Consider the following 27,285-nt stretch of genomic DNA (forward strand, 5'->3'; position numbering starts at 1 on the left):
CTCATTGTGTCATCTAGCGGGGCTCAGCAGCTAGGGAGAGCTCAAAGAATCCTAAAGGCGAATGGAGCTGTAGCCAATTATTTCATATAATCATTTAATTGTGTTATGAATTAACCACAGCAATAGAGATGTAATCAATGCGTGATGAATAGATTTAGGTATAGTATAGGAATAAGAAGGATAGTATTATAAGGGTATAAGGATAGTATTATAAGGGACAAACATTTATGAGAGAACAGTGTGTATTAGGTATGTAAGCAAAATGAGGCTGTAATGCAAGCCCTACAGGCTGCGGCTGGTACGATTTTAGGTTAGCCGCATTATGCCTCAGGCCTAAAAGAAGGCTTGACATAAGCAGGTGACCCAGGAATAATCCTGTACCAGTAACGTTACAACATTACTATAAAGAATGTGACAATGAGTGATGTTTGGGGAAATATGCCGCAATCTACCTGTCAGGATTGCAAGGCACCCAATTGTAACAGCATAGACAATTCTGCAGCAACTACGGGTTGCCATGGGGCCTTGTCGATATAAATGCTAATGTAAATAAAGGGAACTAAGAGAGTAGCCTTTGAAAAGTGGGACACCAAATTTTATGGGGTTTGGAAGTCCTGATAAGGACAAAGGGGTTGGAACTTTCAGCATATGTATAAGGGTTATGGGTGTGAGTGTAACTCAGCATAAAAGGGGTTCATCAGCATGAACAGGGAGGAAGATCCATCAAGAGACCCTCCACAGATGACCATCTACTCAGAGAGTCACCTATCTTGGTGGAACCCTTGGAGATGTGAGTATGAGAGCATTTATGCTGGACACCTTTTGGTATTGGTACATGTTCATTTATATATCTGTAACTGTGGCATTGATTATCTGTGTAGTAAGGTTTTTAATACCGGGAAGCTTAATAACGTGTGAATGCTGTTGTGGTCCCTGCTATCATTCCTTGTGTGCTCTGAGAGCCTCCAGACCAAATGACATTTCTAATGGTGATTCTCGCTCTGCTAATTATAATACTGTAGCAGCCCTTAGGGAGCACAAAAATTTGACCCAGGTTACTATGGTTTAAGAGACCATTGATAATATCAACCCATCAATAATGTAAAGGCTACTGACTTGTGTGACTTTGTGCCATCTAGAAGCTGAGCAATACACTTAGGGATAAAGTGCTTTTTTGATGTATGGAGCAGGCAATGTGTTCTCCTGTGCGGGCTGATAGGCAGCAGGGAGAAGATTAATGAAGAGCATGTACCTGAAAACCACACTTCTGGCACACACTACCAAAATGAAGCTGTCAGGAAAGACGACAGAGCCCCGTAGGGCTGAGGAGGGAGATGGGATGAGGGAATGATCAGTCCTCCCCCCCACTAGCATCTGCCATCCTATTGTAGAAGTTAGAGATTGAAAATACTTAAGTCATCTAGTCTTTCCCCTGCTGCTGCAAGATGGTTAGTGCATTTTCAACTCCCAGGTCTAGCTTTAAAAAACTCAAGCAACGGGGCTTCTGGCGCTTCCCTTGGCAGAATGTTCCTCAGTCTATTAGATCTCACCATCAGGAAGCTTTTAGCCTATTTTCCCCTTGTCTTAATTGCATCTACTTTTTGCTTGTTGTATTCCCTTGTGCCAGGCTAAATAATTCCTTTGCCTCAAGAAATGGTTACGTTCCTTTTCCACCTTAACCAAGCTAAAATAATGTTTATTTTTCACCTACCTTTTAACAGTCTTAGCTGGAGTTGCTGTCAGTTTTTCAAACTCCTCTTTCTCTGAGAAAATCACAACATTTTCTGCAGATCAAAAAATAAAGATATTATTTAATTGGCAGAGAGAGTGCAAATGCGTGTTTTGCCTCACTAGCTTCGTCAGCTGGCAGTCTTACTACAAACTTAAATCTCCCTGAATTCTTCTACACTTTTAATTTCTAGCACAGGATTAAGTGCACTTTTGGTGGTACAGAAACTTTTTTGGCATATTCCTTTACTAAATGGAATTGGAGTTTAAACAATTAAAAAGGGGAATTGCACAGGAAGATGGATTAAGGGAGTTTAAGACCTGTGTTATCTGGTATGGAGAAAATGGAAACTATAAAACAGCTCAAACCTTGTACGTCTGTCTTCTCTTCTTGCATATTGGCTTGAGCTTCGACTGTTTTTACTGAATGGCTGGTGCAACAGGCTAGAATATAAAGAATGTAACTTATTACTAGTCATTCTCAGCAGTTGTCTGGAGATAGCATTTTGCAACTGGAATTTCTTATGCCACACAATTACCTTGACCAGAAGGTTTTGTTTTCACAATGTAAAACATGATGATCAAGACAATGGCAATAGCCATTATGAATATAGTAGACATGGCAATTATTAGGGCAGTAGCCAGATGCCCTTGTCCTGAAAGATCTGCTGGAGACACAAAGAAATAGTTTATTGTAAAGGAGCCATTATTGAAAACAAAGAACGTTTCTCAGTTTGAGGTCTGCACTAAACTTAATCCCTAGTTCATTTCTTTATTTACTTACAACTTGATTCATTTATTTGAACTGGAGCTTTGGCGGATGAAGCACTGCAGAACGTAGCTCTGACGCTTCAAAAGCCAACCACTATACAGAATTTTACAAATCAGTGTAGTTTGTTCTACGATAGTTAATAATAATGACAACAAATGCTAGCCCATGTAGTCCTGCAGAGATGAAGGAAGCTATAATGTCCTCTAATGTTAGAAGAAATTATGTATGAAGAGGAAAACATACTATGCTCTTCCAAATACCTTGTGAAATTTTCAGTGTTTCAATAAGAAGAAATATGAGCTACCAAAATTTGACCTCTTTTCATATTTCAGTTTTTTAAAATTATATACACAAACTATTTCATTACATTTTGTTTATGCTTTGCTTATTGTAAAAAGAAAAATTATGAAAATAAAATATGCGGATGTAATTTCTTTGGTAATTTTCTTGTCTCCCACTGTCATTCTGCTCCTGAGAGAATGAGGTTTGTTGTTGTTACTAACAGGTGAAAATAGTACACTGAAATTTATGTTGGCTGAAAATTATAACAGACTTGTAGGCCCAGTTTTGCCCCTGGTTGCACTCACAACTGGCTTCAGTGTGCTCTTTGTGTGTGCACATCTGAAGATAGGATTTGGCTTTTTCTAAGACAGAAAGTGGTGTTCCTCTGTATCCTAACGTGGTATTGCAGCTAATTGTGTGTAACTGTGAACAGCTGCTCGCTCTCAACCCTGAGTGAAAATTGGACAGTCTCTTAATTGTAAAATCAGTTATTTAGCTTTCCTTTATAGAACAATGAAACAAGTCAGTAAAACAACAAAATGTGTAATTTCTTTTCATAGACCTGCACTAACATACAAAGTGGGTGTACAGCTGGTAATGTTCCATCAGTGTGAACATGTTTAAAATTCTTCCGTTGAAAGATTTATCAAAAGTGCAGGTGAAAATTCTAATATGTTTAGTTTGATTTGTGTTGGTTTGTATGGATTATAAAACCTGTCTGATGCCATTTTTACAGATGCTTCTCTGGGATGAAACCACTGCTTAAAAATAAATTATAAAACTTTTAAATTATTAAAAATGTAATGGGAAGCCAAAAAAAGGATCTTAAAACAAGGAAAAATTCAATCATCAGAATAGGAGCTGCTATTGTCTAGACAATATATCTTTGGAGCTCCCACGAAGAAGGAATTACAGTAGTAAGTTTTGAAAAATGGAATAATTGATAAATGATTCTAATTGTTTCTTATCAGAGCAATATCTGGAAGAAAGTACAAGGCTGTTCTAGTTATGAAATCTGAGTATAAGGCCATTGACAAATATGTCATTTTAGCACCTAGTGTCTTTATGCTAAAGAAATAGGCTCAGTAAATATTGCCAAAATGATCTGTTAGGCTAAGTGCTTAACATAACAACCACCTAAACCCCGCTAGCAATCAGCTTTAGTTGGATAATTTTATAAAATAATGTGACATCTGTGACTGGATATCATGTTAGCAGCCTGACAACTGGCTGGAAGCATGAGGTAGGTCTGGACAGTGTCTGCCCAACAATGAAAATATACAGTATAGTCCCTAAAAAATAACACCCGATAGTAACGTATACATTCAGAAGAGCATTGGTCCTACCACTAATCCCTCAGGCATGACACAGAGAAGCAGACTGAGGTCTAAACTGACCCATGGTAACTGTGGCTGACTACTTTCTTCAGTAGGGGCTTGTCTATACTTACGCGCTGGTTCGGCGGTAGGCAATCGAACTTCTGGGTTTGATTTATCGCATCTTGTCTGGACGCGATAAATCAAACCCAGAAGTGCTCGCCGTCGACTCCAGTAATCCTGCTCGGCGCAAGGAGTACGCGGAGTCGACGGGGGAGCCTGCCTGCCGTGTCTGGACCACGGTAAGTTCGAACTAAGGTACGTCAACTTCAGCTACGTTATTCACGTAGCTGAAGTTGCGTACCTTAACTTGAATTGGGGGGTTAGTGTAGACCAGGCCTAAGATTCAAGGCAAAGCAGTTTCTGACAGCCCAACAAGACAGTAAGCACATCAAAAGAATACTATGATCACTGCTACTGAATGCTGAAAAATGGAACAAAACTGAAAGTGAACTGAATTAGCAGAACTGAATAATGCATAATTCGCGTTCACCAGATCATCCTCTGTGGTATGGTACACTCGATAGCCTGATTGGAATTCTCAAACAAGTTAAATTAATGTTTATATCGGAATAGAAATAAGTTAATAAAATCAGGATGAATATTAGGCATCAGCAAAGAATTTTTAAAGCACCAACGTCAAAGAGATTCATTATTCCTCAGATAAACAGTGCCATGAAAAGTAAATGCTCCCTCAGCAGTGAAGTGGGAATGGAATCCAAAGACACATGCTCTTGCGCTCAAGCCAAACTATTGTGTGTTTAATATCAGAGAGAAGAACTGAAAGCCAAAGTCAGAGTCAATAATGATAATAAATAACTTAAAAGCTGACTTAATATATGCTTTCTCTCAATGTCTGGAGCTCATTCATGAAATAAATTCATCATAGGGGTAACCACATCCGTCCTTACTTCAGAAAGAGGATCTGAATATTTTAACATATAGTTTCCATGCTTCAGAAGGACTGTTTGATCATGTTGATGTCATTTTGCTTCAGGGTGTTTTTAATGCCCTCAAAAGAGAGGTAAGAAAAGGGAGAAGTTCAAGCCACAAGCTGCAAAAGAATTGTTATATTTGTTTTTCTAACACAGATTTCACACGTAGCATTGGCAGAAGATGAATTTAAAACAAGGTAGGTAAGATCAGAGATGAAAATCAGAGGCAGTAAGCTAGGATCTAAAAAGCCATGTAGGATTATGGAGAATGATAAATACTTCAAAGCGTGTGGGAAGCTGAATTAAAAATTAGATAATAAAATGTCTGGAAACATTGCTTCCAACATCACAAAACCAGACGCACAATGGTCAGCTTTGGTAATTTTTTATTAGTTGTTTTTTCCCCCACTATGTATGCCGTGTTCTTATTTTCATTATTTTTGGTTTGTCAAAAATACATATTGTAGAACTGTTTGTTTAGTCCAAAAAGAGACTGGCCATATAGTTATATTAAATTATTTTCACATTTCTGGCCCGTCTCTGCTGGGGCATAATGACATTTCCTTGTTACTAGAATAATGAGCTAAATTAATTGCTGGCAATAAATCAGTACAACTCAGTTGAAGTCCATTTTAAGTCCATCTCCACTGAAGTAATAGTATTGATTAATCCAGGAATAAGAAATCATTGTAAATTATTATTATTTTTAGTGATTCTTCAAATGTGGGAGAATACTGCAAAGTAATTTTACAGGAGGTGTTTTCAGTTCAACAGTGCGTTATACCAGCTGATACTGTATTCTGAAGAAATAGCTGCTGAATAAACCTGTGGAAGCTTTTCTTACCTTTGTGTGCATGCTGAAAAGGCGAGAGCGTGTTTGTGCCAGAGGTACTTGGGAAAATGGCTGAAACACCAGAGGTCATGCCAGCACCTGCAATAGTAACAAAATTGCCATAAATTTCCCTGCTTACCTTGTGAAGTGTCAGCCATGTCTTGACCTAGTCGTAGTAAGCAGAGCACTCACTTAGTTTCATTGAATTTCCCATTCATTAAAAAATAATCCACAGAGTCACTTTTATTTTCTGCAATGTCAACAATCCCCAAGTACATTTCTGGCATTTTGAAAAATGTATTTAGTTTATATTTTTGCATAGGACTTGGAGGAATTTTCAAAGCCCCACTGACTGGTTTATTAACCTGTTTAAAGACAAAATGTTCTATGATATACACAGGGTCAGATTTGCTCAATAGGTTCCCCTCGTGTGAACTGGGAGCAGAATGTCTGCCAGGAGTGAGTCAAAGTGACGCAAGTCACTCACAACCCCTTGTCCATTATGGAGTCTGGAGCTGGCCAGTGGAACCCCCAATGTAGGAAGGTCGTCTAGGAGATTCATCAAATGAGTGCCTCTCTCAGGCAGCCTCCATCAGTGAGATTTCCATAGAGCCTTGATTAGTATTTAAAGCTATATTGTCCCAGTGGAGACTCTAGGGAAGATGGCAAACAGTACTGCAGAATGTCTTCCCCTGGGTAAACTGCATAGGGAGTTTGCATATTTTTTGCAGCCTGGCAGGACAACATGCTTCAGATGATTCTGCCAGCTAGAATCCATCATCTGGAAAAAACTGTAAATCACCATTGTTACAAGACAGAGCCCTTAAATCTATTGTAGAAAACAATTAGCAATGACAGTGAGATGGATAACTTAATAGGTTCTTTCCCTACCAGGTTTCTATGATTGATTACAAAAAAACAATAGTAATTTTTTTTTAAATTCAGCTGTGAGGCAATACATGTGCTATGTTTTCAGAATGGAAAATCAGGTCACAAACTGGGGCAAAATAGCAATCCTGCGAGCTTCTTTTGACTCTAGGCAAAGACAGAAACAGTGGGAACTTAGCCTGAAGCTAGGAATACTCTGAGTATCTCACTGTAATAGGATTCCAAAACAGGAATTAGAAATTAGGGTTAGAAAAGACCATTTTCATCACTCCTGCAAGAACTTTTGAAGAAGTCTGCAAATGCAAACACTGAAAAGTTTTTGAACTATTTTAAGGTGCGATGTCGTCAGCGTCAAGCAAAATGATAAAAATCACCAATTCTTCACATTTACCTTGTGGAGCAAAAGGCAAGTATTAGTGAGTTAATTCTTCTAAAACTAAAAGTTCTGTACAGCTAGTCTGTGTTTGTGGGAGCATGGGGATAGTATAATCATCAAAGACCTAGTTTGGCAAATTCACACCGCAACTGAAAAATGACTAATGCTATTCTGCTGTTCTGGGAAATGCGGTAAGGAATTTCAGGGTCTTGGCCCATCACTTAAGGTCAACAGGAAATTAAGCTGTCTGGTACGGTATGAAAAATGTCTCATGGTCTATGAAGTAAAGAAATATACATGATCTTTAAATAAAAAAAGTTTTTTAGAAAATGAAAAAATATTACCCAATATAAAATGTTACTGTGTGTTTGGAATGATAAACGCATATTTTTAACTTGGCACAAAGAATACAGTGCAGATGACTTTAAAAGATTTTTTTTCCCTATAACAATGGCAAAACACCTTCCAAACCTCATTTGTTGGTATGGAAGGAAATAAATATTATTTATTGCACTTTCATTTTTTAAATTGAAACAGCACTTATTTCTATAGAATTTTAAATATACTGGTATGTTAACTCAGGCACTTTCAATGCTATGTAGGTAAAATAATTACATCTGTTTAATCTTTAAAATGTGTATATTGGAAGAAAGCCCTTAGTTTGCAGAAGCCTTAGCAACCAGACTGATGACTAAGAACCCCGTTCTATTCATGGGATGCTTGTGAATTACGGTGAATAAATAATAGAACTAAGTCCTATAGTCCTTAATCAGTCCTTACTTAGGCAAAACTTTCATTGACTCAGTTTCACATTTGTTTAACTATGAGTTTTGCCTGAAAAAGGACTTTAGGGTTTGGCTCATAGAAGTTACAGACGGAAAAGACCCACTAGGTCACCTAGAGAGACAAGGTGTGGGAGGTAATATCTTTTATTGAACAAGTGTCTATTGGTGAGAGAGACAAGCTTTCGAGCTTACACAGAGTTCTTCTTCAAGGTTGTCTCTCTCACCAACAGACATTGGTCCAATGTCTGTCTGATATTCTGGGACCGACACAGCTACAACAACACTGCGTAGTAGGTGATCAAATCTATCTGTCTACCAGTGCAGGATTGGACCCTTTATGTTGTAGTGCTTTATCGAGTCTACATTTAAATATCTCAGATGAGGATCTTTTACCATGTTTCTTGGAAAACTATATTCATAGTATGAAATAGTTCCCAAAAAGTAAGTTTTTATTTGTTATTTAGCCTACGTTTTTCTTTTTTCTTTTTTAGTTCCCCGCTCCCCTTAATTTCTAAAGCTGCAGAATGAGCACCCATTTCTACTTTGACCTCTGGACACTTCTCTGTGACAGACCTGGTCCAAAGAGAAGTTAGGTATAAGCCATTAAAACACCCTTTGCTGTTAGACCATTCTAAATATAAAAATGAAGTTAGTTTCTATATGAAATGGAGATTAAGGATAAATAATCCCTTAATTTCTCTACTGTTGTGATAGTTCTTTGCACAGAACTGAATTTTACCCTCTGTGATCTTTATCTATTTATTTCTTCATCACAGTTTGATAGTGGGAGACTTAAGTCAATGTTCAGCCTATGGAATGGGCTGAAAACAATTGTGAGGCCATACAATTCTTGCAGGTTGCACCAAGTCAACAATAGCTATTCTTACCCAGCAGTTTAATTAACACAGGTAAATAATATGCTGCTTTGTCTGCTTTTAGATAATCCAACAAGCTCTAGCTCGTCCCTCTTTTTTTAGTTGAGTTCAAGCATGTGTTTATTTAACTGTTTCAGTTTTGCTGGAGCAGGCTTTCAGACACTCTTATATTGTTAACAGTTTGTCATTCCTCCATAAACAGGAGGAGCAGTCAGGGTGTAGAACACGAATGCCCAACTGAAAGACCAAGAGATGCTATTAGAGAGAGCCATTTCACACCATTACTTTCCTACTTCAAACTGAGAGAGAGAGATCCTACCCTGTCCTGCATCAGCATGTCAGAGTCCACCGTTCACTCTCACAGTCTGTTCTCAGGCTCAAAGTTCAGTACATGTAGGATCAGAATGCTTGAACAAGAATTCTCTTATGGTTACCTAGGAATGGGACTGATTGGGGTTTCTTTTTTGGTCGTCAATGTCATAGTGAACTCTACCCTGATGCTACAACAGAGTTGTCTTTCAAATATACTTATGTAAGTGTTAGTAATCACACACATTTTAAGTCTGATATCAAAATTAATAATTTGGCAGATTTTATTATGAGCTAAGATTTTACTTTGGATGTGGTTTTGAAGACCATGCCAAATAGTGCACCTGCATTAAAAGGTGAACTGAAAACTGCCAGCTTTTGAAGGTCTTTTGTTAATTATGCTGCCAGCTTATGTCAGCTTTCGATGGATAAAAGGGAAAAAATAACTTATTAGTTTTCACTCTTTTCCCATCCAACAATACATCAAGACTATGAAAGTCTAGTTTGTACCCGGACCATATTCCTAATTCTGGTTCCAATGCAGATGATGTCACTTACATTATCTCTAAAGATTTAGACATAGTTCAGGCTGAGAAATTCTAAGTGCATGCTTCACCACATGTGGAAATCACTCTATTCTGGCCATGAAAAAACGGCTGAAATCCAGTTGTATGGCAGAGTATTTTACATTCTTAGGCACCTGTATGTAATACCATTGGAATGTAATAAAGACACCCGCTAGCAGTGCTATATCATTAAGGGTTTGTCGGCTTTTCCATTATAAACCTTGTTATTTAGGGAGGTTATAATTTGGCCATCAAAGTTTTCTCTGGACTCAGACTCTGCCTTCAGCCTTATTTTTCAAAAATGTATTAAAAATCATTTGGATTGTTTTGAGAATAATTGCATTTGTTTTCACATTTGAATTTGCTTTTGTAACTCAAAAAGAAGCTTTCACTTTTAAATCGCTATGTAGCCAGTCATTTGTCCATAACACAGATTAGGTGCTGTGTTTTAAAGTCACTTTTTTGCTTTCTTTCCTTTTAAAGAACAGTTCTTCTGTGCGCAGCAGGACTATTACAATTATTTGTACTTAGCAAGCCCAATTCACAATAAAGAACACTACTGCACTCGTTGGGTGGCAGGCACAGGGGGGAGGTTTGTGGACATGTTGCTCAGATAATATTTATGGCTTTTGATAATGTGATGTACAAATGGAAAAGCACATTTATTATTATTTTTCTTTGTTTAGTGAAGCGGTGGATACTGAAATGAACCGTACAAGGAGGAATATCCTGCATGGATTTTAAAAGTGATTACATGTATTTGAACTGAATACAGTCTGATTTTAGAAGTCCTCATGGATGTGCAGATTGAAAAGAAAAAAGTTGGACGATATTTAAAATGTATAATAAGGCACATTCTGAATATCACTCCTAAAACACAAACCCGGATGAACATGAATAAAACATCAATGCCAGTGACCAGTTTTGAAGTTATGTGAGTTTATCTGTTTGTTTTCCTTCTCTTTTCTGTCTCTCACTTCCTTTTCCTTCACTCCCTTTTCTGTGTTCTGCCTCTCGTATTCCCTCCCCATCGAATTCCTTCTTTTCCTGTATCTAGTGACCACCTCCTTCAAATTTTCTCCTTTTCTCTGTGTGTCTCTCTCTCCTCATTGCTTTTCCTCAGATCTCCACACTATCCATTCATGCCATATATTTCTTCCTCCAGTTTTCCGTCTCCCTATTTGTTATCCTCTGGATCCCTAGTCCTACCTGCTTCCCTCCTATCTGTTACTCTAATATTTTCTCCTGCTACTTCACTTTCCTTTCCTAAGTTCCACTCAGCTTCTCTTCCCTTTTCATCATCATCTTGTCTCCCCTCCCTTCCAAAGATTTCCCCTTGTAATGCCAACCAAGATCTGTGCCTCTATAGCAGTGTTTCTCAAACTGGGGTTGCTGCTTGTGTAGGGAAAGCCCCTGGCGGGCCGGGCCAGTTTGTTTACCTGCCCCGTCCACAGGTCTGGCCTGATCGTGGCTCCCACTGGCCGCAGTTCGCTGCTCCAGGCCAATGGGAGCTGCTGGAAGCGGCACGGGCCGAGGGACTTACCCTACACAAGCAGCGACCCCAGTTTGAGAAACACTGCTCTATTGGCCAGTCAAGAGGATCCATGCAATATATGGGCTGGGCATGGTGGTACCCAGGCCAGCGGCAAAGATCAGATGACCCTTGTACTCCTCAGTATAGCTATTTGGAGTGGTGGTGAGAGAACAGCAGCTCCTCCTGCTGGCCAGTGCAAGGGAGCCCTACTACTGAGATAGAAGTGTCAGCAGCAGCAAAGCTGGCAGGACACCAAGTTGGTATGTAACTTCTTGGGTGTTTTTGAAGCATACTGCTCTAGGCGAACACCAACAAGGTTGCCACAGCTTCTTCACAGTATACGTAATACACAGTGTAAAAATACGTGCATTTACAGTACCTGACAGTGTCACAGCAACTCTGTAAATAGTGTGTATTTAAAATTGTCTTTGTAAAACTATCTGTTAGTGGAATGAATGTATACTCATTAGAAACATACTGCCTTCTGAACTGCTAGTGTAGGGGCTGTGAGGGGAGCAGAAGTAAAATAAAATGGAAAAAACAATGGTAACCCAGAATATGGGTTGGACTGAAATCTAGTCTGGTGAAAGGCATCGAAGGTGTGAAATCTGTAACTGACCCTGAGCAAGGCACCTTGAACCAAGACTACAAGTGTAAATCTAGTCCTATGTATAGGACTAGCTATCTGGTAAACACAGGCCTGAATTTTCTGTGTGACTTCATATTTAGGCACCTACATGTGTGGTCTGTAAGAGGTGCAGTTCCCAAATGGGAACTGTAGCATCTGTTGAAATTAGTCCATTTATTTAGGTGCCTAATATTAGCCTGTCAAATTTGGAAATGTTGCCTAACCACACACTGAGATTAACTAAAAATCACTAACTAAGAGGAAGAATCTTCCAAGCAATAGAATTTCACCTTAAATTGGAGAAGATTGCTGAATAGTAAAAATGGCGTTTGTGAGGTGTGCGATAATAGTATCATTTGCAGAAATACTGTCAAAGAGATACTGTGGGCCCAACCTAGTGCTTATTAAAATCCATGTAAGAGCTCCTGTTGTCTTCAGTGGTCATGAGATCAGGCCCATTGTGAAATAATTTAGCTCCCAAATTTGAGCCTTTTAAACCTGTAATAATTTGGCAATATACATCCAAACTTTTACATTAGCTCTTGCCAAACTTGTAAGTAGCCACTGGTGTTAAGACACACACAAGGAAACTTTTTGTGCTGTTGTGTTCTCTCTGCTACCCCTTCAAGTAGCAATGTAACTTTTCTCTTGTGTTTTTGATTAGGTGGCTGTGATGGGGGTGTCCCTCCTACACAAGCCCAGGAGGAGTGAAGGAGGCAAGCTGGGCCAATTAACTCAGGCTGCACCTGGAGGAGAAGTCAGGGAGCAGGGGTTGATTAAACTAGGCTTAGCTGGGCAGGAAAAAGAGGGGCCTGTATAAAGCCCAGGAGCTGAGAGCAGAAAGGGGCTGCAGGGAGGTAGTCTGCAGTCACTCCCTCAGTGAAGGGAGGCGTGTTGGTACTGTAAAGGGTATTCCACAGTTACTCCTTGGGAGGAGGGAGTTGGGAGGCTGGCAAACCCAAACCGGGGGGAATCCAGGAAGGTACAAGAAGGCTTGGGGGAAAGCAGCAAGGAACAAGGCTATTCATTTGTAAGTATCACTGGACACAAGGAAGAAATGGCGGGGGGAGGGAGGGACGAGGGAGGGAATGATCAAATGCGAAAGGACAGAACTGGCAAGGAAAGAAAATGGTGATATTAAAAAGAATGGAGAGTTAAAAAGAAAAAAATATTAAAATTATTTGTATATAGTATTACTAGTACTGTAAGGAGTTTTTCTGTGTTAAGTGTTTTAAGAATTTCAGCTAAAGGCCCAGAATTCAGGGTCTTTAAAATATAGATATAAAAGTGATCTTCTGATTGGAACATGATATACGAAGCCCTCGGCCATTTAATAAATTATTTTGTACAACATAACAGTTCTCATCTGTTTGGTTGTTTTAAAGTTCTAAGAATGCAACAACAACAAAAGGGATGTTTCCAGATGTTAGTCTCACTCTGGTAATTAAAAATTACTTTAGTAACTCTTTTAAAAAATTAAATTGTCAGACCATTAGTCTATGTGTGTTAGGGTGACCAGATGAGATGAAGAAAATATCAGGACACCAAGAGGGGCAAAAAAAAAAAAAAGCCCGGTGGCGCAAATTATCGGGACAAAAATTGCGTCCCGACCACAGATCGGTTGGGACACGGGACAAATAGCTCAAAATTGGCACGGTCGCGATTTTATCGGGATGTCTGGTCACCTTAATGTGTGTTAGGTTAAAAACCTAGATAGGCTGATTAATACCACTTCTTTCAGCATGTGAGTGGGGAGGGGGGAAAGATCAGAAGGAATGATTTTTTGACTGATCTGCTGTCATGGTTGCTATAAAAAAAAATTCACATTTTTGGCACAATGCACTTGATTATAGTGTGAGTACTGCAAGTGGATGTATTTATTTAGCTGCCCCTGGGATATTCTTTCTTATATGTGTATCTCAGTTGCTTTGGGTCAAAGTCTTGTTTCACAAAGTTCTTGTGACCTCTGGTCAGCTATTTATTATCTGTAACATATAGCTGGGAAGAGAGCACGGCTTATAGCCATAGCTACAGTCCATGGACTTAATGAGATATTGGCCAATTGGCCAATATTCTACAAACTGTAGGCCATATAAGAAGTGTGATTTAGTCAGTGTCCTCATCTCCGTTTCCATAGTATCTCTGTTTTTATCTAATACAGTCCAATAATTTCTCTGTATTTTACCAAGTCTCTCTTACACCTTTTATGTTTTGCCAGGTGTTCATTCACCTGGATATAACAAGACATGCAACTAATTTGAAGGCAGCATCCTTCTGTCTTCATAGGATTTGTAATGTTCTTACTTGAAGATCTGTATGTACTTGAATCAAACGTTTATCTCTCATTGAGGTCTGATCGGGGAGAGCAGAAGTGAGGTCACTTCCAGCACTTTCTTGACTGCCATCCAGAGCTAATGCTCATTTTGGAAGTTTTGCAGTCCTTGTTCACCTACCATGTATCAGCCCATCTTCCTAGTGGGTTGTACTGCTTGCTAATCTCTCTCAAATACGAATAAGCAGAGGCCACTTGAAGAAGGAAGAGAGGTTACTTTTAAGTATCTCTTCTCTGAGAGTGTCATCTCTACACAGTCACACTCCCCACTCAGCTTCCCTGCTTCTTTGGAGTCTCAGAAAAAGAATTCTGACATTAGGGAAGGAACTGAAGGCTGTTGGGCACATTTCCCCTCTTAGAGACTAACAAATTTATTAGAGCATAAGCTTTCGTGGACTACAGCCCACTTCTTCGGATACATATAGAATGGAACATATATTGAGGAGATATATATACACACATACAGAGAGCATAAACAGGTGGGAGTTGTCTTACCAACTCTGAGAGGCCAATTAATTAAGAGAAAAAAAACTTTTGAAGTGATAATCAAGATAGCCCAGTACAGACAGTTTGATAATAAGTGTGAGAATACTTACAAGGGGAGATAGATTCAATGTTTGTAATGGCTCAGCCATTCCCAGTCCTTATTCAAACCGGAGTTGATTGTGTCTAGTTTGCATATCAATTCTAGCTCTGCAGTCTCTCTTTGGAGTCTGTTTTTGAAGTTTTTCTGTTGTAATATAGCCACCCGCTTGATTATCACTTCAAAAGTTTTTTTTCTCTTAATTAATTGGCCTCTCAGAGTTGGTAAGACAACTCCCACCTGTTTATGCTCTCTGTATGTGTGTATATATATCTCCTCAATATATGTTCCATTCTATATGCATCCGAAGAAGTGGGCTGTAGTCCACGAAAGCTTATGCTCTAATAAATTTGTTAGTCTCTAAGGTGCCACAAGTACTCCTGTTCTTCTTTTTGCGGATACAGACTAACACGGCTGTTACTCTGAAACCTGTCATTTCCCCTCTTGTTATCCTCAGAATCCTCCATGAGGCTTGGGGGAGGGAGAAATAAGCAGCTCTAAACATTCACTGCTGGCAAAAAGATTCCACAGTTCAACACCAGGAGTCGCTTATCCCAGAAGAGTGACAAGGCAGAGATGACACTCTGGAAGAACAACACTAGTATGTAACCTCTTTATTACATTACTGATTTATTATTTTATGTGGGGAAAAAACCTAGGTAAAATGGGCTGCCAAGCTCCTGAAAGTGAAATTTCTAAAAAATCAGTTGTTTTGGCTTTTTCTCCCCTGCCCCCCCCCTTTTTTTTGCTCACTTCATTCTTCTACTTTCCCCAGCCCTTTCTTTCTCTAAAGATCAGCAAGTCTTTTTTCCATCAGTGTAAATATATATGGGGTGTGTGTGTGTGTGTGTGTGTGTGTGTTTAAACACTGAATCTGGAGGGAAGTGCTGGAATTTTCCTACTGTTTGACATATGGCAGCTATTCTGAGAACACAAACCTTTCTGAGAGGAAAAGATGGGAGACAGTTGAGAGGACGAAGGGAAATAAGTAAAAATTTAAAATATTCTGGCAATTTCACTGACCCATTTACTGTAGAGTTTTTACATTATCTTGTTCCTTTCTTTATGTAAACCATAGCCTTTTTTGATGTCCTAGAATCATAGAAATATAGGGCTGGAAGAGACCTCGAGAAGTCATTAAGTCCAGCTCCCTGTGCTGAGGCAGGACCAAGTAAACCTAGACCATCGCTGACTGCTGTTTGTCCAACCTATTCTTAAAAACCTCCAGTGATGGTGATTCCACAACCTCCCTTGGCAGCCTATTCAAGAGCTTAACTGCCCTTATAGTTAGAAAGTTTTTCCTAATATCTAACACAAATCTCCCTTGCTGCAGATTAAGCCCATTACTACTTGTCCTACCTTCAGTGGATATGGAGAACAATTGATCACAGTCCTCTTTATAGCAGCCCTTAAATATTTGAAGACTGTTATCAGGTCTTTCCTCTCTCTCCTTTTCTCAAAACTAAACATGCCCAGTTTTTTTTTTTTTTAAACCTTTCCTCTGAGCTCAGGTTTTCTAAACAATTTATCATTTTTGTCGTTCCCCTCTGGACTTTCTCCAATTTGTCCACATCTTTCCTTAAGCGCGGTGCCCACAATTGAACACAGTACTCCAGCTGAGGCCTTCCCAGGGCCGAGTAGAGAGGGACAGTTACGTCCCGTGTCTCATATACAGCTCTCCTGTTAATACGCCCCAGACTGATATTATCCTTTTTTCCAACTGTTGACTCGTATTCAATTTGTGATCCCCTATAATCCCCTGATCCTTTTCAGCCGTACTACCACCTACCTGGTTATTCCCCATTTTGTAGTTGTGCATTTAATTTTTTCTTTCCTAAGTAAAGTACTTTGCACTTGTCTTTAATGAATTTCACCCTGTTGAACTCAGACCAGTTCTCCGGTTTGTTATCTGAAGGGAGCGAGAAATGGAGGCACCATTACTGTTGCTGGCACACAACATGAAACATCAGAATACAGGAGCCAATCATAGCAGAAGTATCATAGTAGTAAATCAGAATGAAGAGAGTGCATACTCATAGTAAGGTACTGTAGTTATGCAACTTAGACCCACAACCAATCAGAGCAGGAAATTGTATAATTGGAAAAATTATACAATTATGCATCAATAAGTGTATAGTATCCTTGCACACCAGGTGAGATTTCACTGTTGATTTGATTTCACTGTAATTTATAAGAAAGATGTTTTCTTTCTGATCATTTGCTGTTATTGGATTTTATGCTGCTTGCCCCAGTGACTGTGAGCTCTTCAAGAGATCCCACAGGAAAGGGATTTTACATTTTAATAGCAAATTATTATTTATTGTAAAGCACCAATATCACAACAGTATCTAGAGTTCTGTACCTAATAAAACAAATAGCCTGGTGTTAATGCCAAGAGGGATCCACTGCAAGCAACCTGGATTTGATTTTTTTTCAGAAATTGTTAAATACTTTTCAATGTGTAGTCAAATTATTGGTTTTACTGGAATTGATTGAAGTGATTATGTGCACTCTGATTTAGATTGCTATTTTCTCCTACAGCCCATTTGATTGCTTAGTAGATTAATGTGCTTGCCTAAACTACTCCCAAAGATAATGTGTATTCTACCCATTTATTGGTGCCTTCGGCAAATTCAGAACGAATGTGGTCAGTAAGTTGTGTAATGTACTTTTCTCAAAGAATTAGACACGCTTATATTATACCTGCCAAATACCCTATAAAAAACAGAAGTTGCCTTTTTGAAGTAGGCAATAGTCATAAGCCCCTCTCATGGCTCCTTGCCAGACATTCCATATCTTACATGTTTGGCATGACTCAGGCTCCAATTTACAAAACTCTTAAGCATGTGCTCACACCCATCACAATTCAGGATGTCAGGTCTACTAGATCAACCTGATCCCGTCTCCAGGGTTTATGTAGAGATGGGACAAATGCAAGCAGAAGATGGGAGTGCAGCTGCAGTGACCGGTGGTGGAAAGAGGAAATGGCTGGGACTAGTAGTCACAGGTGTACAGTTCCTTGCAGTAACCCCACCTCTTGAAACAAAGACCAAAAAGTATTGTAAACCTGCAGCTTGTTTTGTTTGCTGTGTATCAGTGATCATCTGTTAGCTAATTGCTACACAGCCATCTGAACAGTTCGGTAGCTGTGTGACGATCCCAGGCCTTATATCATACAGATCAAATATCGCTATACTTATGAATTTGATGGACTTTTAAAAAATAGAAGGATGTACGAGCAGGCCTCATTCTTATCTGCTTGTAGGGAAAAAAACTCTCTACCCACCTGTAGTAGGTCCTAGCCGGGGCTCGACCCTTCTGGACAGGAGGGGAGCCACACCGACTCACTGCTGTGGGAACAAGTAGTCAGTTAGTCCCGGAACTCCGGCTCTTTAGTGCAGAGTCGGAGCAGCCACAGTTAAAGTTCAGGCCCTTTACTGCAGGGGCTGAGCGAGCAAATAGTTCAGAGCCCAGGCCCTGGATCAGGGCGGGGCAAACACAGTTAGGCTCAGGCCCTTGTTTGCAGGGGCTGAGCGAGCAAAGAGTTCAAAGCCCAGGCCCTGGATCAGGGCGGGGCAAACACAGTTAGGCTCAGGCCCTTGGTTGCAGGGGCTGAGCGAGCAGACAGTTCAGAGGCCAGGCCCTGGATCAGGGCGGGGCAACACAGGTAAGCTCAGGCCCTTGTTGCAGGGGCTGAGCGAGCAAATAGTTCAGCGCCCAGGCCCTGGATCAGGGCGGGGCAAACACAGTTAACTCAGGCCCTTGTTGCAGGGGCTGAGCGAGCAAGCAGTTCAAAGCCCAGGCCCTGGATCAGGGCGGGGCAAACACAGTTAACTCAGGCCCTTGTTGCAGGGGCTGAGCGAGCAAGCAGTTCAAAGCCCAGGCCCTGGATCAGGGCGGGGCAAACACAGTTAACTCAGGCCCTTGTTGCAGGGGCTGAGCGAGCAAGCAGTTCAAAGCCCAGGCCCTGGATCAGGGCGGGGCAAACACAGTTAACTCAGGCCCTTGTTGCAGGGGCTGAGCGAGCAAGCAGTTCAAAGCCCAGGCCCTGGATCAGGGCGGGGCAAACACAGTAAGCTCAGGCCCTTGTTGCAGGGGCTGAGCAGGCAAATAGTTCAAGGCCCAGGCTTCTGTAGCCGAGCGTTGGGTGAGGGGGAAGCCTGCCACCCGTACGGAGGGTGGCAGGGGGGAACGCAGGCCCACCCACTCCACTGCGTTCCAGCCCGGGGCCCTAACAGCGGTTGCTGCCGCTGCTGGTCAGTGGGGTATCCAGACCGCAACACACTGACATAGGCTCACACTCAGTTGCAGCCGGACCGGGGTCGGCTATCCCCGGGCTACTTCCGTGATCCCCCTCCCCGCCTACCTCGGTCGTTGCGCCGGGATCGGGCCAGTCCACCTGCATGGGCTCCTCTCTGCCCGGGCTCGGCGGCAAGTCTGGTAGCTCTGCCGGGAAGTCCGGCCAATGGTCCTCAGGCGGCTCCTCTGGATAGCAGCAGGGGCTGAGGGGTTCGGGTCCAGTCTCACCCTCAGGGTTAGTGGGGTCCGGTTCCCAGGGGTTCTCCCAGTGGCGGGCGTGAGCGGGCTCCGGCGGCTCCTCTTCGTAGCGGGCCCGGGGTAGCTCAGGCCAGCCAGGGTCCAAGCCCCGGTCTTCAACGGTCTCCTGGGCAGGAGCTCCCGGCCGCACGTCTGCTCCCTGCGGTGGCTGGGCTCCAACTGAGCTCTGGCGGCCGGCCTTTATACTTCCTGTCCCGCCCCTTGACTTCCGGGGGGCGGGGACAGGCGGTGGTGGTCCCACCCACTCTGGTGCCGGCACGTGGGCTCCCTCTTCTGGACAGGAGGGGGGCCACACCGACTCACTACACACCCCCCCCCTTAAGACTGGCTCCCGCCTGTCGGGGCCAGGTCCTCCCATCTCCCCTATGCGGGATAGGAAGTCCGCATTCGTATGGTCCTTACCAGCTCGATGCTGGACCGTAAATGCGTAGGGTTGTAAAGCGAGGTACCACCGCATAATGCGGGCATTATTATCTTTCATCCGCATTAGCCACCGGAGGGGGGCGTGGTCTGTGACGAGGGTGAACGGGGCCCCGAGGAGGTAGAAGCGCAGGGCATCGCAGGCCCACTTCACCGCGAGGGCCTCTTTCTCCACCACGGCGTAATTCCTCTCACGGGGGAACAGCTTCCGGCTGAGATATACTACGGGGTGGTCCTTTCCCTCCACTTCTTGGGACAGGACTGCCCCTAATCCTACGCCAGAGGCGTCCGTCTGCAGGATGAATGGGCGTTTAAAGTCTGGGCTATAGAGAACCGGTTCCTGGCAGAGGCACTTCTGCAGTGTCCGGAAGGCCGCTTCACACTCGGGGGACCATCGTACCTGCCGGGGGCTGTCCTTCGTCAGAAGCCCAGTTAAGGGTGCTGCGATGGTCGCGAACTGGGGGATGAACCGTCTGTAATACCCGACGAGGCCCAGGAACTGCCGAACGTGCCGTTTGGTCGATGGGGTGGGACAGTCCAGGAGGGCCTGGACTTTCCCGACAAGGGGCTTGACCCGTCCGCCCCCGACGGTATAGCCGAGATAGTTGGTCTCTTGCCAGGCAATCCGGCACTTTTTGGGGTTGGCGGTCAGGCCCGCCTGTCTTAGGGACCTTAGGACCGCCGCAACCCGGGGCAGATGATCCTCCCAGCTGCGGCTATAGATGACCACGTCGTCTATGTACGCCGCCGCATAGTCCTGATGGGGCTGCAGAAGTTTGTCCATCAGCCGCTGGAAGGTGGCTGGGGCTCCATGGAGACCGAATGGCATCCGTGTGAATTGGTACAGCCCCGTTGGAGTGGCAAAGGCGGTCTTCTCTTTTGAGGTCTCCTCGAGGGGGATCTGCCAGTAGCCTTTGCTAAGATCCAAAGTGGTGATATACTGGGCCTCCCCCAGGCGGCCCAGTAACTCGTCTACACGGGGCATCGGGTAGGCGTCGAAGCGCGAGATGGCGTTTACCCTCCGAAAGTCAATGCAGAAGCGGCGGGTACCGTCCGGTTTGGGCACCAGGACCACCGGACTACGCCACTCGCTCTGCGACGGTTCGATGACGCCCAGAGCCAGCATGGCTCTTACTTCCTCCTCGACCGCACCCCGCATCCGATAGGGCAGGGGCCGGGTCGTTTCTCGAACCACCTTTCCCGGCTCGGTCTGGATGGAGTGTTTGACCAGGGACGTATGGCCCGGTACGGCCGTGAAGGTTCGCTTGAAGGTTTTCAGCAGGCAGTTAGTCTGTTTACATTGCTCTTCCGTGAGCGATTGTCCCAATTGGGGTGCCGGGGGGTCATCCGTCGAGGGTACCTGGGGTCCCAATTCCGGCTCGGGCGGGCATGGGTTGATTAAGAGGCCCTCCCGGTCCTGCCACCGTTTCAGCAAGTTGACGTGGTACCGCTGGGTTTCCTTCCGCTTGTCCGGTTGCCGCACCTCGTAGGTGACGGGACCGACCTTACGCACAACTTCGTAAGGTCCCTGCCACCGGGCTAACAATTTTGACTCACTAGACGGGAGGAGGAGTAGGACACGGTCTCCTGGTTGGAACTCCCGGACTTGGGCTCCCTGATCGTAGGTCCGTTTCTGCCGTTCCTGCGCTGTCTTTAAATTTTCGCGGGCCAGGGCTCCGGCCTGGGCAAGGTACTCCTGTAACTGGATGACATATTTCAGGAGGCCCTGGGCTGGGGACGCTGACTGTTCCCAGGTCTCCCTCATCAGGTCTAGGAGGCCCCGCGGTCTGCGTCCATACAGCAGCTCGAAAGGGGAGAATTTTGTTGAGGTCTGCGGGACTTCTCGGATGGCTAGCAATAAGGGTGGAAGGAATTGGTCCCAGTGGCGGAGGTCCTCTGCGGGGAATTTCCGCAACATGCTTTTCAAAGTGCGGTTAAACCGCTCCACCAACCCGTCCGTCTGCGGGTGGTACACGGACGTCCGGAGTTGTTTGATGCCTAAGAGGGCACATACCTGTCGCAACAATTGGGACGTGAAGTTCGTTCCTTGGTCGGTCAGTATTTCTCTAGGCAGTCCTACTCGGGCGAAGATTTTCAGCAATTCCCCCGCGATAGACCGGGCGGTAATGCTTCGTAGGGGGATAGCTTCGGGGAACCGAGAGGCATAGTCCACCAAGACCAGGATGTATTGAAACCCCGCGGCACTCTTCGGGAGGGGGCCCACGAGGTCCATGGCGACCCGTTCAAAGGGTGTCTCCATCACTGGCATGGGGACCAGGGGCGCCTTGGGGATCCCGGGCGGGGCGACCCTCTGACACTCTGGGCAGGAGGCGCAATATTCTTTCACCTCCTGAGAGATTCCTGGCCAAAAGAAGCGCGCCAGGATTCGAGCGAGGGTCTTCTCTCGCCCCAGGTGCCCGGCGGCTGGCACATCGTGGGCCAACTTCATTACCGCCCGCCGGTGACACAGGGGCACTAACAGTTGGGTTTGCGGCTCCTGGGTGCGGGGGTCACGGTCCAGGCGGTAGAGCCGGTCCCGGCGTAGCTCAAAATGGGGCCACAGGGTGGCCCGCTGGGGGTCCACAACACTCCCATCTACTGCCGCGAGCTGCTCGTAGAAGCGGCTAAGGGTGGGATCCTCTCGCTGGTCCCGACAGAAATCGGTATCGAAGCGGGGCTGAGGGGCCGGCTCTGGTGGCGGTCCCGCTGCGTCCGTGTCGTCTATCTCGGTCGCCGGACCCTGCTCGGGGTCCTCTGAGGAGGGCCCCAACCGATCAGCCCCCAGGACCGGCGTGGACCGTAGGACTTCCTCAAAGGCCGGCCAGTCCCGACCGAGGATCACAGGATATGCAAGATGGGGAGCTACCCCAACCACCAGGTGTCGGGTGATCCCCGCGATGGTTAGGGGGACCCGGGCGCTGGGGTATGGTCGGACATCCCCATGGATGCATTGTAGATGAATAGATCCTAGGCGGGTCTCACCCGGCGGTACCAGGTCCTTACGGACCAACGTCTGACCACACCCTGAGTCGATCAAGGCCCGCGTCGTCCGTCCTCCGACGGCCGCCGGGATGGTCAGCTTGGGGTTCATGGCCGGCCTGGCTCGAGTGTGGCCCGCCCACACTTGCCCATAGCTGCAGTCCATCTCCGGACAGTCTCGCCGGAGGTGCCCCATCTTCCCACAACTGAAGCAGGGTCCGAGTTCCGGTCGTCTGCTCCGGGGGCCTTCTCGGCTTGGGCTCCGGGGGGGGGGGCTTCGCCGAGCCCTTGGGGGCCCCTGGCCCGGGGCCACTGGTCCGGTCCGAGGAGCCGGGTCTGCGTGCCGGGTCCGGATCTCGCGGCGGGGGTCGGGCCTCGGTGCGGGGTGTCGTGGTCCGCTCGGGGTTTCCCCTTTCTTTTCGCCGCGGACTGGTTCGGGCCCGGGGCGGCGGAAGGTGGGTCCTACCGCATCTTCGGCGGCCAGGAAGTCCTCCATTAGCGACACTGCCTGGGCCAGCGTCGTCGGCCGGTGGCGAAGCACCCAGGCGCGCCCTCGGGAGGGTAGGGTGTGCACGAACTGTTCCAACACCACCTGCTCGGTTACCTCCTCCGCCGTCCGGGTGCCGGGCTGTAGCCACCGTCGGCAAGCTTCTTTCAGGGTTTGGGCCACCACCCGCGGTCGGGCCCCGGTGGGGTAAGTCTGGCCCCGAAACCTTTGTCGGAAAGTCTCGGGACTGACGTCGAGGGCGTCCAATATCGCGGCCTTCACCAGGTCGTAGTCCCGTGCTTCCTCAGCCGCCAATCCACGATAGGCCACCTGGGCCGCCCCCGTCAGGTAGGGGGCTAAGAGGGTAGCCCACTGGTCCCTGGGCCACCCGGCGACGAGGGCTACCCGCTCGAACGTGACCAGGAATGCCTCCGGGTCGTCGTCTGGGCTCATCTTTGTCAAGCGAAGGGGGGCAGCTAACTGTGGCATCTCCGCAGCCTCCCCTGCCGGCCCCGCCGCGGGGCGAGGGAGCGTGACCAGCAGCTGCTGCAGCTGGACTCCCAACTGCCGCACCAGCTGTTGCTGCTGCTCGAGCTGGGCTGTGTGCTGCTCCTGCTGCAACTGGAGTTGGGCGGCATCTCGCTGTTGTTGCTGTGCGAGCTGAGCGGCCTGCTGTTGCTGTTGCTGCTGCAGCTGGGCCGTCTGCTGCCGCTCCTGGCTCTCCGTGAGCAGCTGAAACAGCCGCTCCATATCCATTCCTTAGAACGGGGGGGGGGCAACTGCCACTCCCCCTCTAGCCCCTTCTCACAGGGGCAGGGGCTCGTGCCCCACGTTGGGCGCCAAATGTAGTAGGTCCTAGCCGGGGCTCGACCCTTCTGGACAGGAGGGGAGCCACACCGACTCACTGCTGTGGGAACAAGTAGTCAGTTAGTCCCGGAACTCCGGCTCTTTAGTGCAGAGTCGGAGCAGCCACAGTTAAAGTTCAGGCCCTTTACTGCAGGGGCTGAGCGAGCAAATAGTTCAGAGCCCAGGCCCTGGATCAGGGCGGGGCAAACACAGTTAGGCTCAGGCCCTTGTTTGCAGGGGCTGAGCGAGCAAAGAGTTCAAAGCCCAGGCCCTGGATCAGGGCGGGGCAAACACAGTTAGGCTCAGGCCCTTGGTTGCAGGGGCTGAGCGAGCAGACAGTTCAGAGGCCAGGCCCTGGATCAGGGCGGGGCAACACAGGTAAGCTCAGGCCCTTGTTGCAGGGGCTGAGCGAGCAAATAGTTCAGCGCCCAGGCCCTGGATCAGGGCGGGGCAAACACAGTTAACTCAGGCCCTTGTTGCAGGGGCTGAGCGAGCAAGCAGTTCAAAGCCCAGGCCCTGGATCAGGGCGGGGCAAACACAGTTAACTCAGGCCCTTGTTGCAGGGGCTGAGCGAGCAAGCAGTTCAAAGCCCAGGCCCTGGATCAGGGCGGGGCAAACACAGTTAACTCAGGCCCTTGTTGCAGGGGCTGAGCGAGCAAGCAGTTCAAAGCCCAGGCCCTGGATCAGGGCGGGGCAAACACAGTTAACTCAGGCCCTTGTTGCAGGGGCTGAGCGAGCAAGCAGTTCAAAGCCCAGGCCCTGGATCAGGGCGGGGCAAACACAGTAAGCTCAGGCCCTTGTTGCAGGGGCTGAGCAGGCAAATAGTTCAAGGCCCAGGCTTCTGTAGCCGAGCGTTGGGTGAGGGGGAAGCCTGCCACCCGTACGGAGGGTGGCAGGGGGGAACGCAGGCCCACCCACTCCACTGCGTTCCAGCCCGGGGCCCTAACAGCGGTTGCTGCCGCTGCTGGTCAGTGGGGTATCCAGACCGCAACACACTGACATAGGCTCACACTCAGTTGCAGCCGGACCGGGGTCGGCTATCCCCGGGCTACTTCCGTGATCCCCCTCCCCGCCTACCTCGGTCGTTGCGCCGGGATCGGGCCAGTCCACCTGCATGGGCTCCTCTCTGCCCGGGCTCGGCGGCAAGTCTGGTAGCTCTGCCGGGAAGTCCGGCCAATGGTCCTCAGGCGGCTCCTCTGGATAGCAGCAGGGGCTGAGGGGTTCGGGTCCAGTCTCACCCTCAGGGTTAGTGGGGTCCGGTTCCCAGGGGTTCTCCCAGTGGCGGGCGTGAGCGGGCTCCGGCGGCTCCTCTTCGTAGCGGGCCCGGGGTAGCTCAGGCCAGCCAGGGTCCAAGCCCCGGTCTTCAACGGTCTCCTGGGCAGGAGCTCCCGGCCGCACGTCTGCTCCCTGCGGTGGCTGGGCTCCAACTGAGCTCTGGCGGCCGGCCTTTATACTTCCTGTCCCGCCCCTTGACTTCCGGGGGGCGGGGACAGGCGGTGGTGGTCCCACCCACTCTGGTGCCGGCACGTGGGCTCCCTCTTCTGGACAGGAGGGGGGCCACACCGACTCACTACACCACCCCTTTGGCTGCTGGCTGGGCTGGGGCTCTCCTCTGTTCCTCCCCACATCTCCTCTTTCCTGGATTAGTTGAGAGAAGTTCCACTCCCTTTACTCTCATCCACAGAGGATTTCTAATCTCACCACCTCCTTCTTCATCCCCCACAGAAAGAGGAGATCAGGCTCCCAGAAGCTTTAACTACAGTGGGGTGTTGTTGGCGACTGTCTCTCTCTCTCCTTCCCATGGGCAGGGATGAATCAACCACTGGCCCAGTTCAACATGATGATTAGCAAGTGCCACTGGAGTATAGTCTCTCTTTTTGCAATTAACAAATGAAAGTTCAGCAGCTTCTTAAACAACTTCAAATTCTACCGTCAGCTCTCCCACCTTGTGACGGAAAAAGAGCGTGAAAAGGCAAGATGCTCTTTTACCTGGATCTAGAGGAAGATGTTCCATATTTTGGTTGTCTCACAGCGACCATAGTGTGAGGCTGTGTGCTTAGAAGCCAACCGCTGCTTTATAGCAAACTAATGAGATGATGGTTAGGGATATCTTTCTTTCCAGTTTTAACCGTAACCTTTAACCTAAAAAGTAGTTGTTCTTGCCAGGAATGTATAAACTTAGGAACAGGAGACAAGTACTCTTGGCTTCCATCCCTTCCCTAGTTTTTTCCCACTACTAGCAGGACTTCATCCTTCCTCCTGAACCCACCCTTTCTGCTCTTATTAAATAAGACCTTTTCTCCTTCCTAGTTTGAACTCCAAGAGTCCCATCCTCATCCACTTTTTTTTCAGCTGCCAGCCTTGCTCTCCCTGTTGAATCACCTCGCCAGCTGTATGTCATTCTTTCTCTCACCCCAGTCTTTTTTGCAGACCCCTGTCTCCCTGCTTCTTCCTATCTTAATGGAGGGGCAGGGACCCAGCATAGCAGAGAAGTAGCTAATTGGAACTTTCAAGTAATTAGAATTCCAGTGTTGCTTATCTCCCAGTACAGCAGCCTCAGAGAAACCTGGAAACTAGCTAGTCCTTAAGACATTGAACATCTAGAGAGCAGCCAGTTAAAGAAGGGTAATTGATCACACATGGGTATTTTGGGAGATGAGAAAAACATCACATGACAGAATAATAGGACCTAAAATCAAAAGTTCTAATTTCCCTGAATTGTTTGCTTAATTTTCAGTGTGATCTTGCTGGAAGCAGATCTAGCTTTCCTGAGGGATGACTCTGATTTTTGACTGGCATATGCATCAACCTAACCCTGAGCTGCACATGAAACTTCCAGCTGAATCCAAGTCAAAACTGAATGAAATACATAGAAACTAAGGAACACTTACATTCCTTGGTGTTAGGAGGTGCCAACAAGCATGAGTAGCAAACCATGCCATAGATGTTCCTGGGTCTGTTTTCCAACATGTAGTAACTGCAATAAAGGGCAAGACAAGGCAAAACAATATAAGTGCATCCATCACAGTTGAGTACGGTTGAGCAGAAAGCAATTACCCTAAGATAAAATCACTTTTTAAAACTTTTTTATAACCATTTTGATGACATTATCATTTCTTACTGCTTGATTTGAGACAGCCTTTCTCATCTTCCCTTCCCTCATAAAGGCAGCTAATCCACCATTAACCATACATG

General features: G+C 46.2%; 1 protein-coding gene across 3 annotated transcripts in view; it reads right to left on the reverse strand.

Moving 5' to 3' along the window:
• The window catches only part of EDAR (ectodysplasin A receptor), a 113,279-nt gene that overhangs the window by 9,791 nt on the left and 76,203 nt on the right, over nucleotides 1–27,285 (reverse strand). For 2 of the 3 annotated variants that reach the window (XM_054010704.1, XM_054010699.1), the window contains 5 exons: nucleotides 26,982–27,067; nucleotides 5,938–6,024; nucleotides 2,268–2,396; nucleotides 2,098–2,172; nucleotides 1,712–1,784 (listed from right to left, as the gene is read on the reverse strand). In XM_054010704.1, the coding sequence (XP_053866679.1) occupies nucleotides 1,712–1,784; nucleotides 2,098–2,172; nucleotides 2,268–2,396; nucleotides 5,938–6,024; nucleotides 26,982–27,067 (450 nt within the window). The remainder of the gene's footprint in view (nucleotides 1–1,711; nucleotides 1,785–2,097; nucleotides 2,173–2,267; nucleotides 2,397–5,937; nucleotides 6,025–26,981; nucleotides 27,068–27,285) is intronic. The other variant, XM_054010700.1, reaches the window with a different exon arrangement.

Source organism: Malaclemys terrapin, chromosome 1 (assembly GCF_027887155.1).
Source record: "Malaclemys terrapin pileata isolate rMalTer1 chromosome 1, rMalTer1.hap1, whole genome shotgun sequence".
In the NCBI taxonomy this organism is placed as follows: Eukaryota; Metazoa; Chordata; order Testudines; family Emydidae; genus Malaclemys; species Malaclemys terrapin.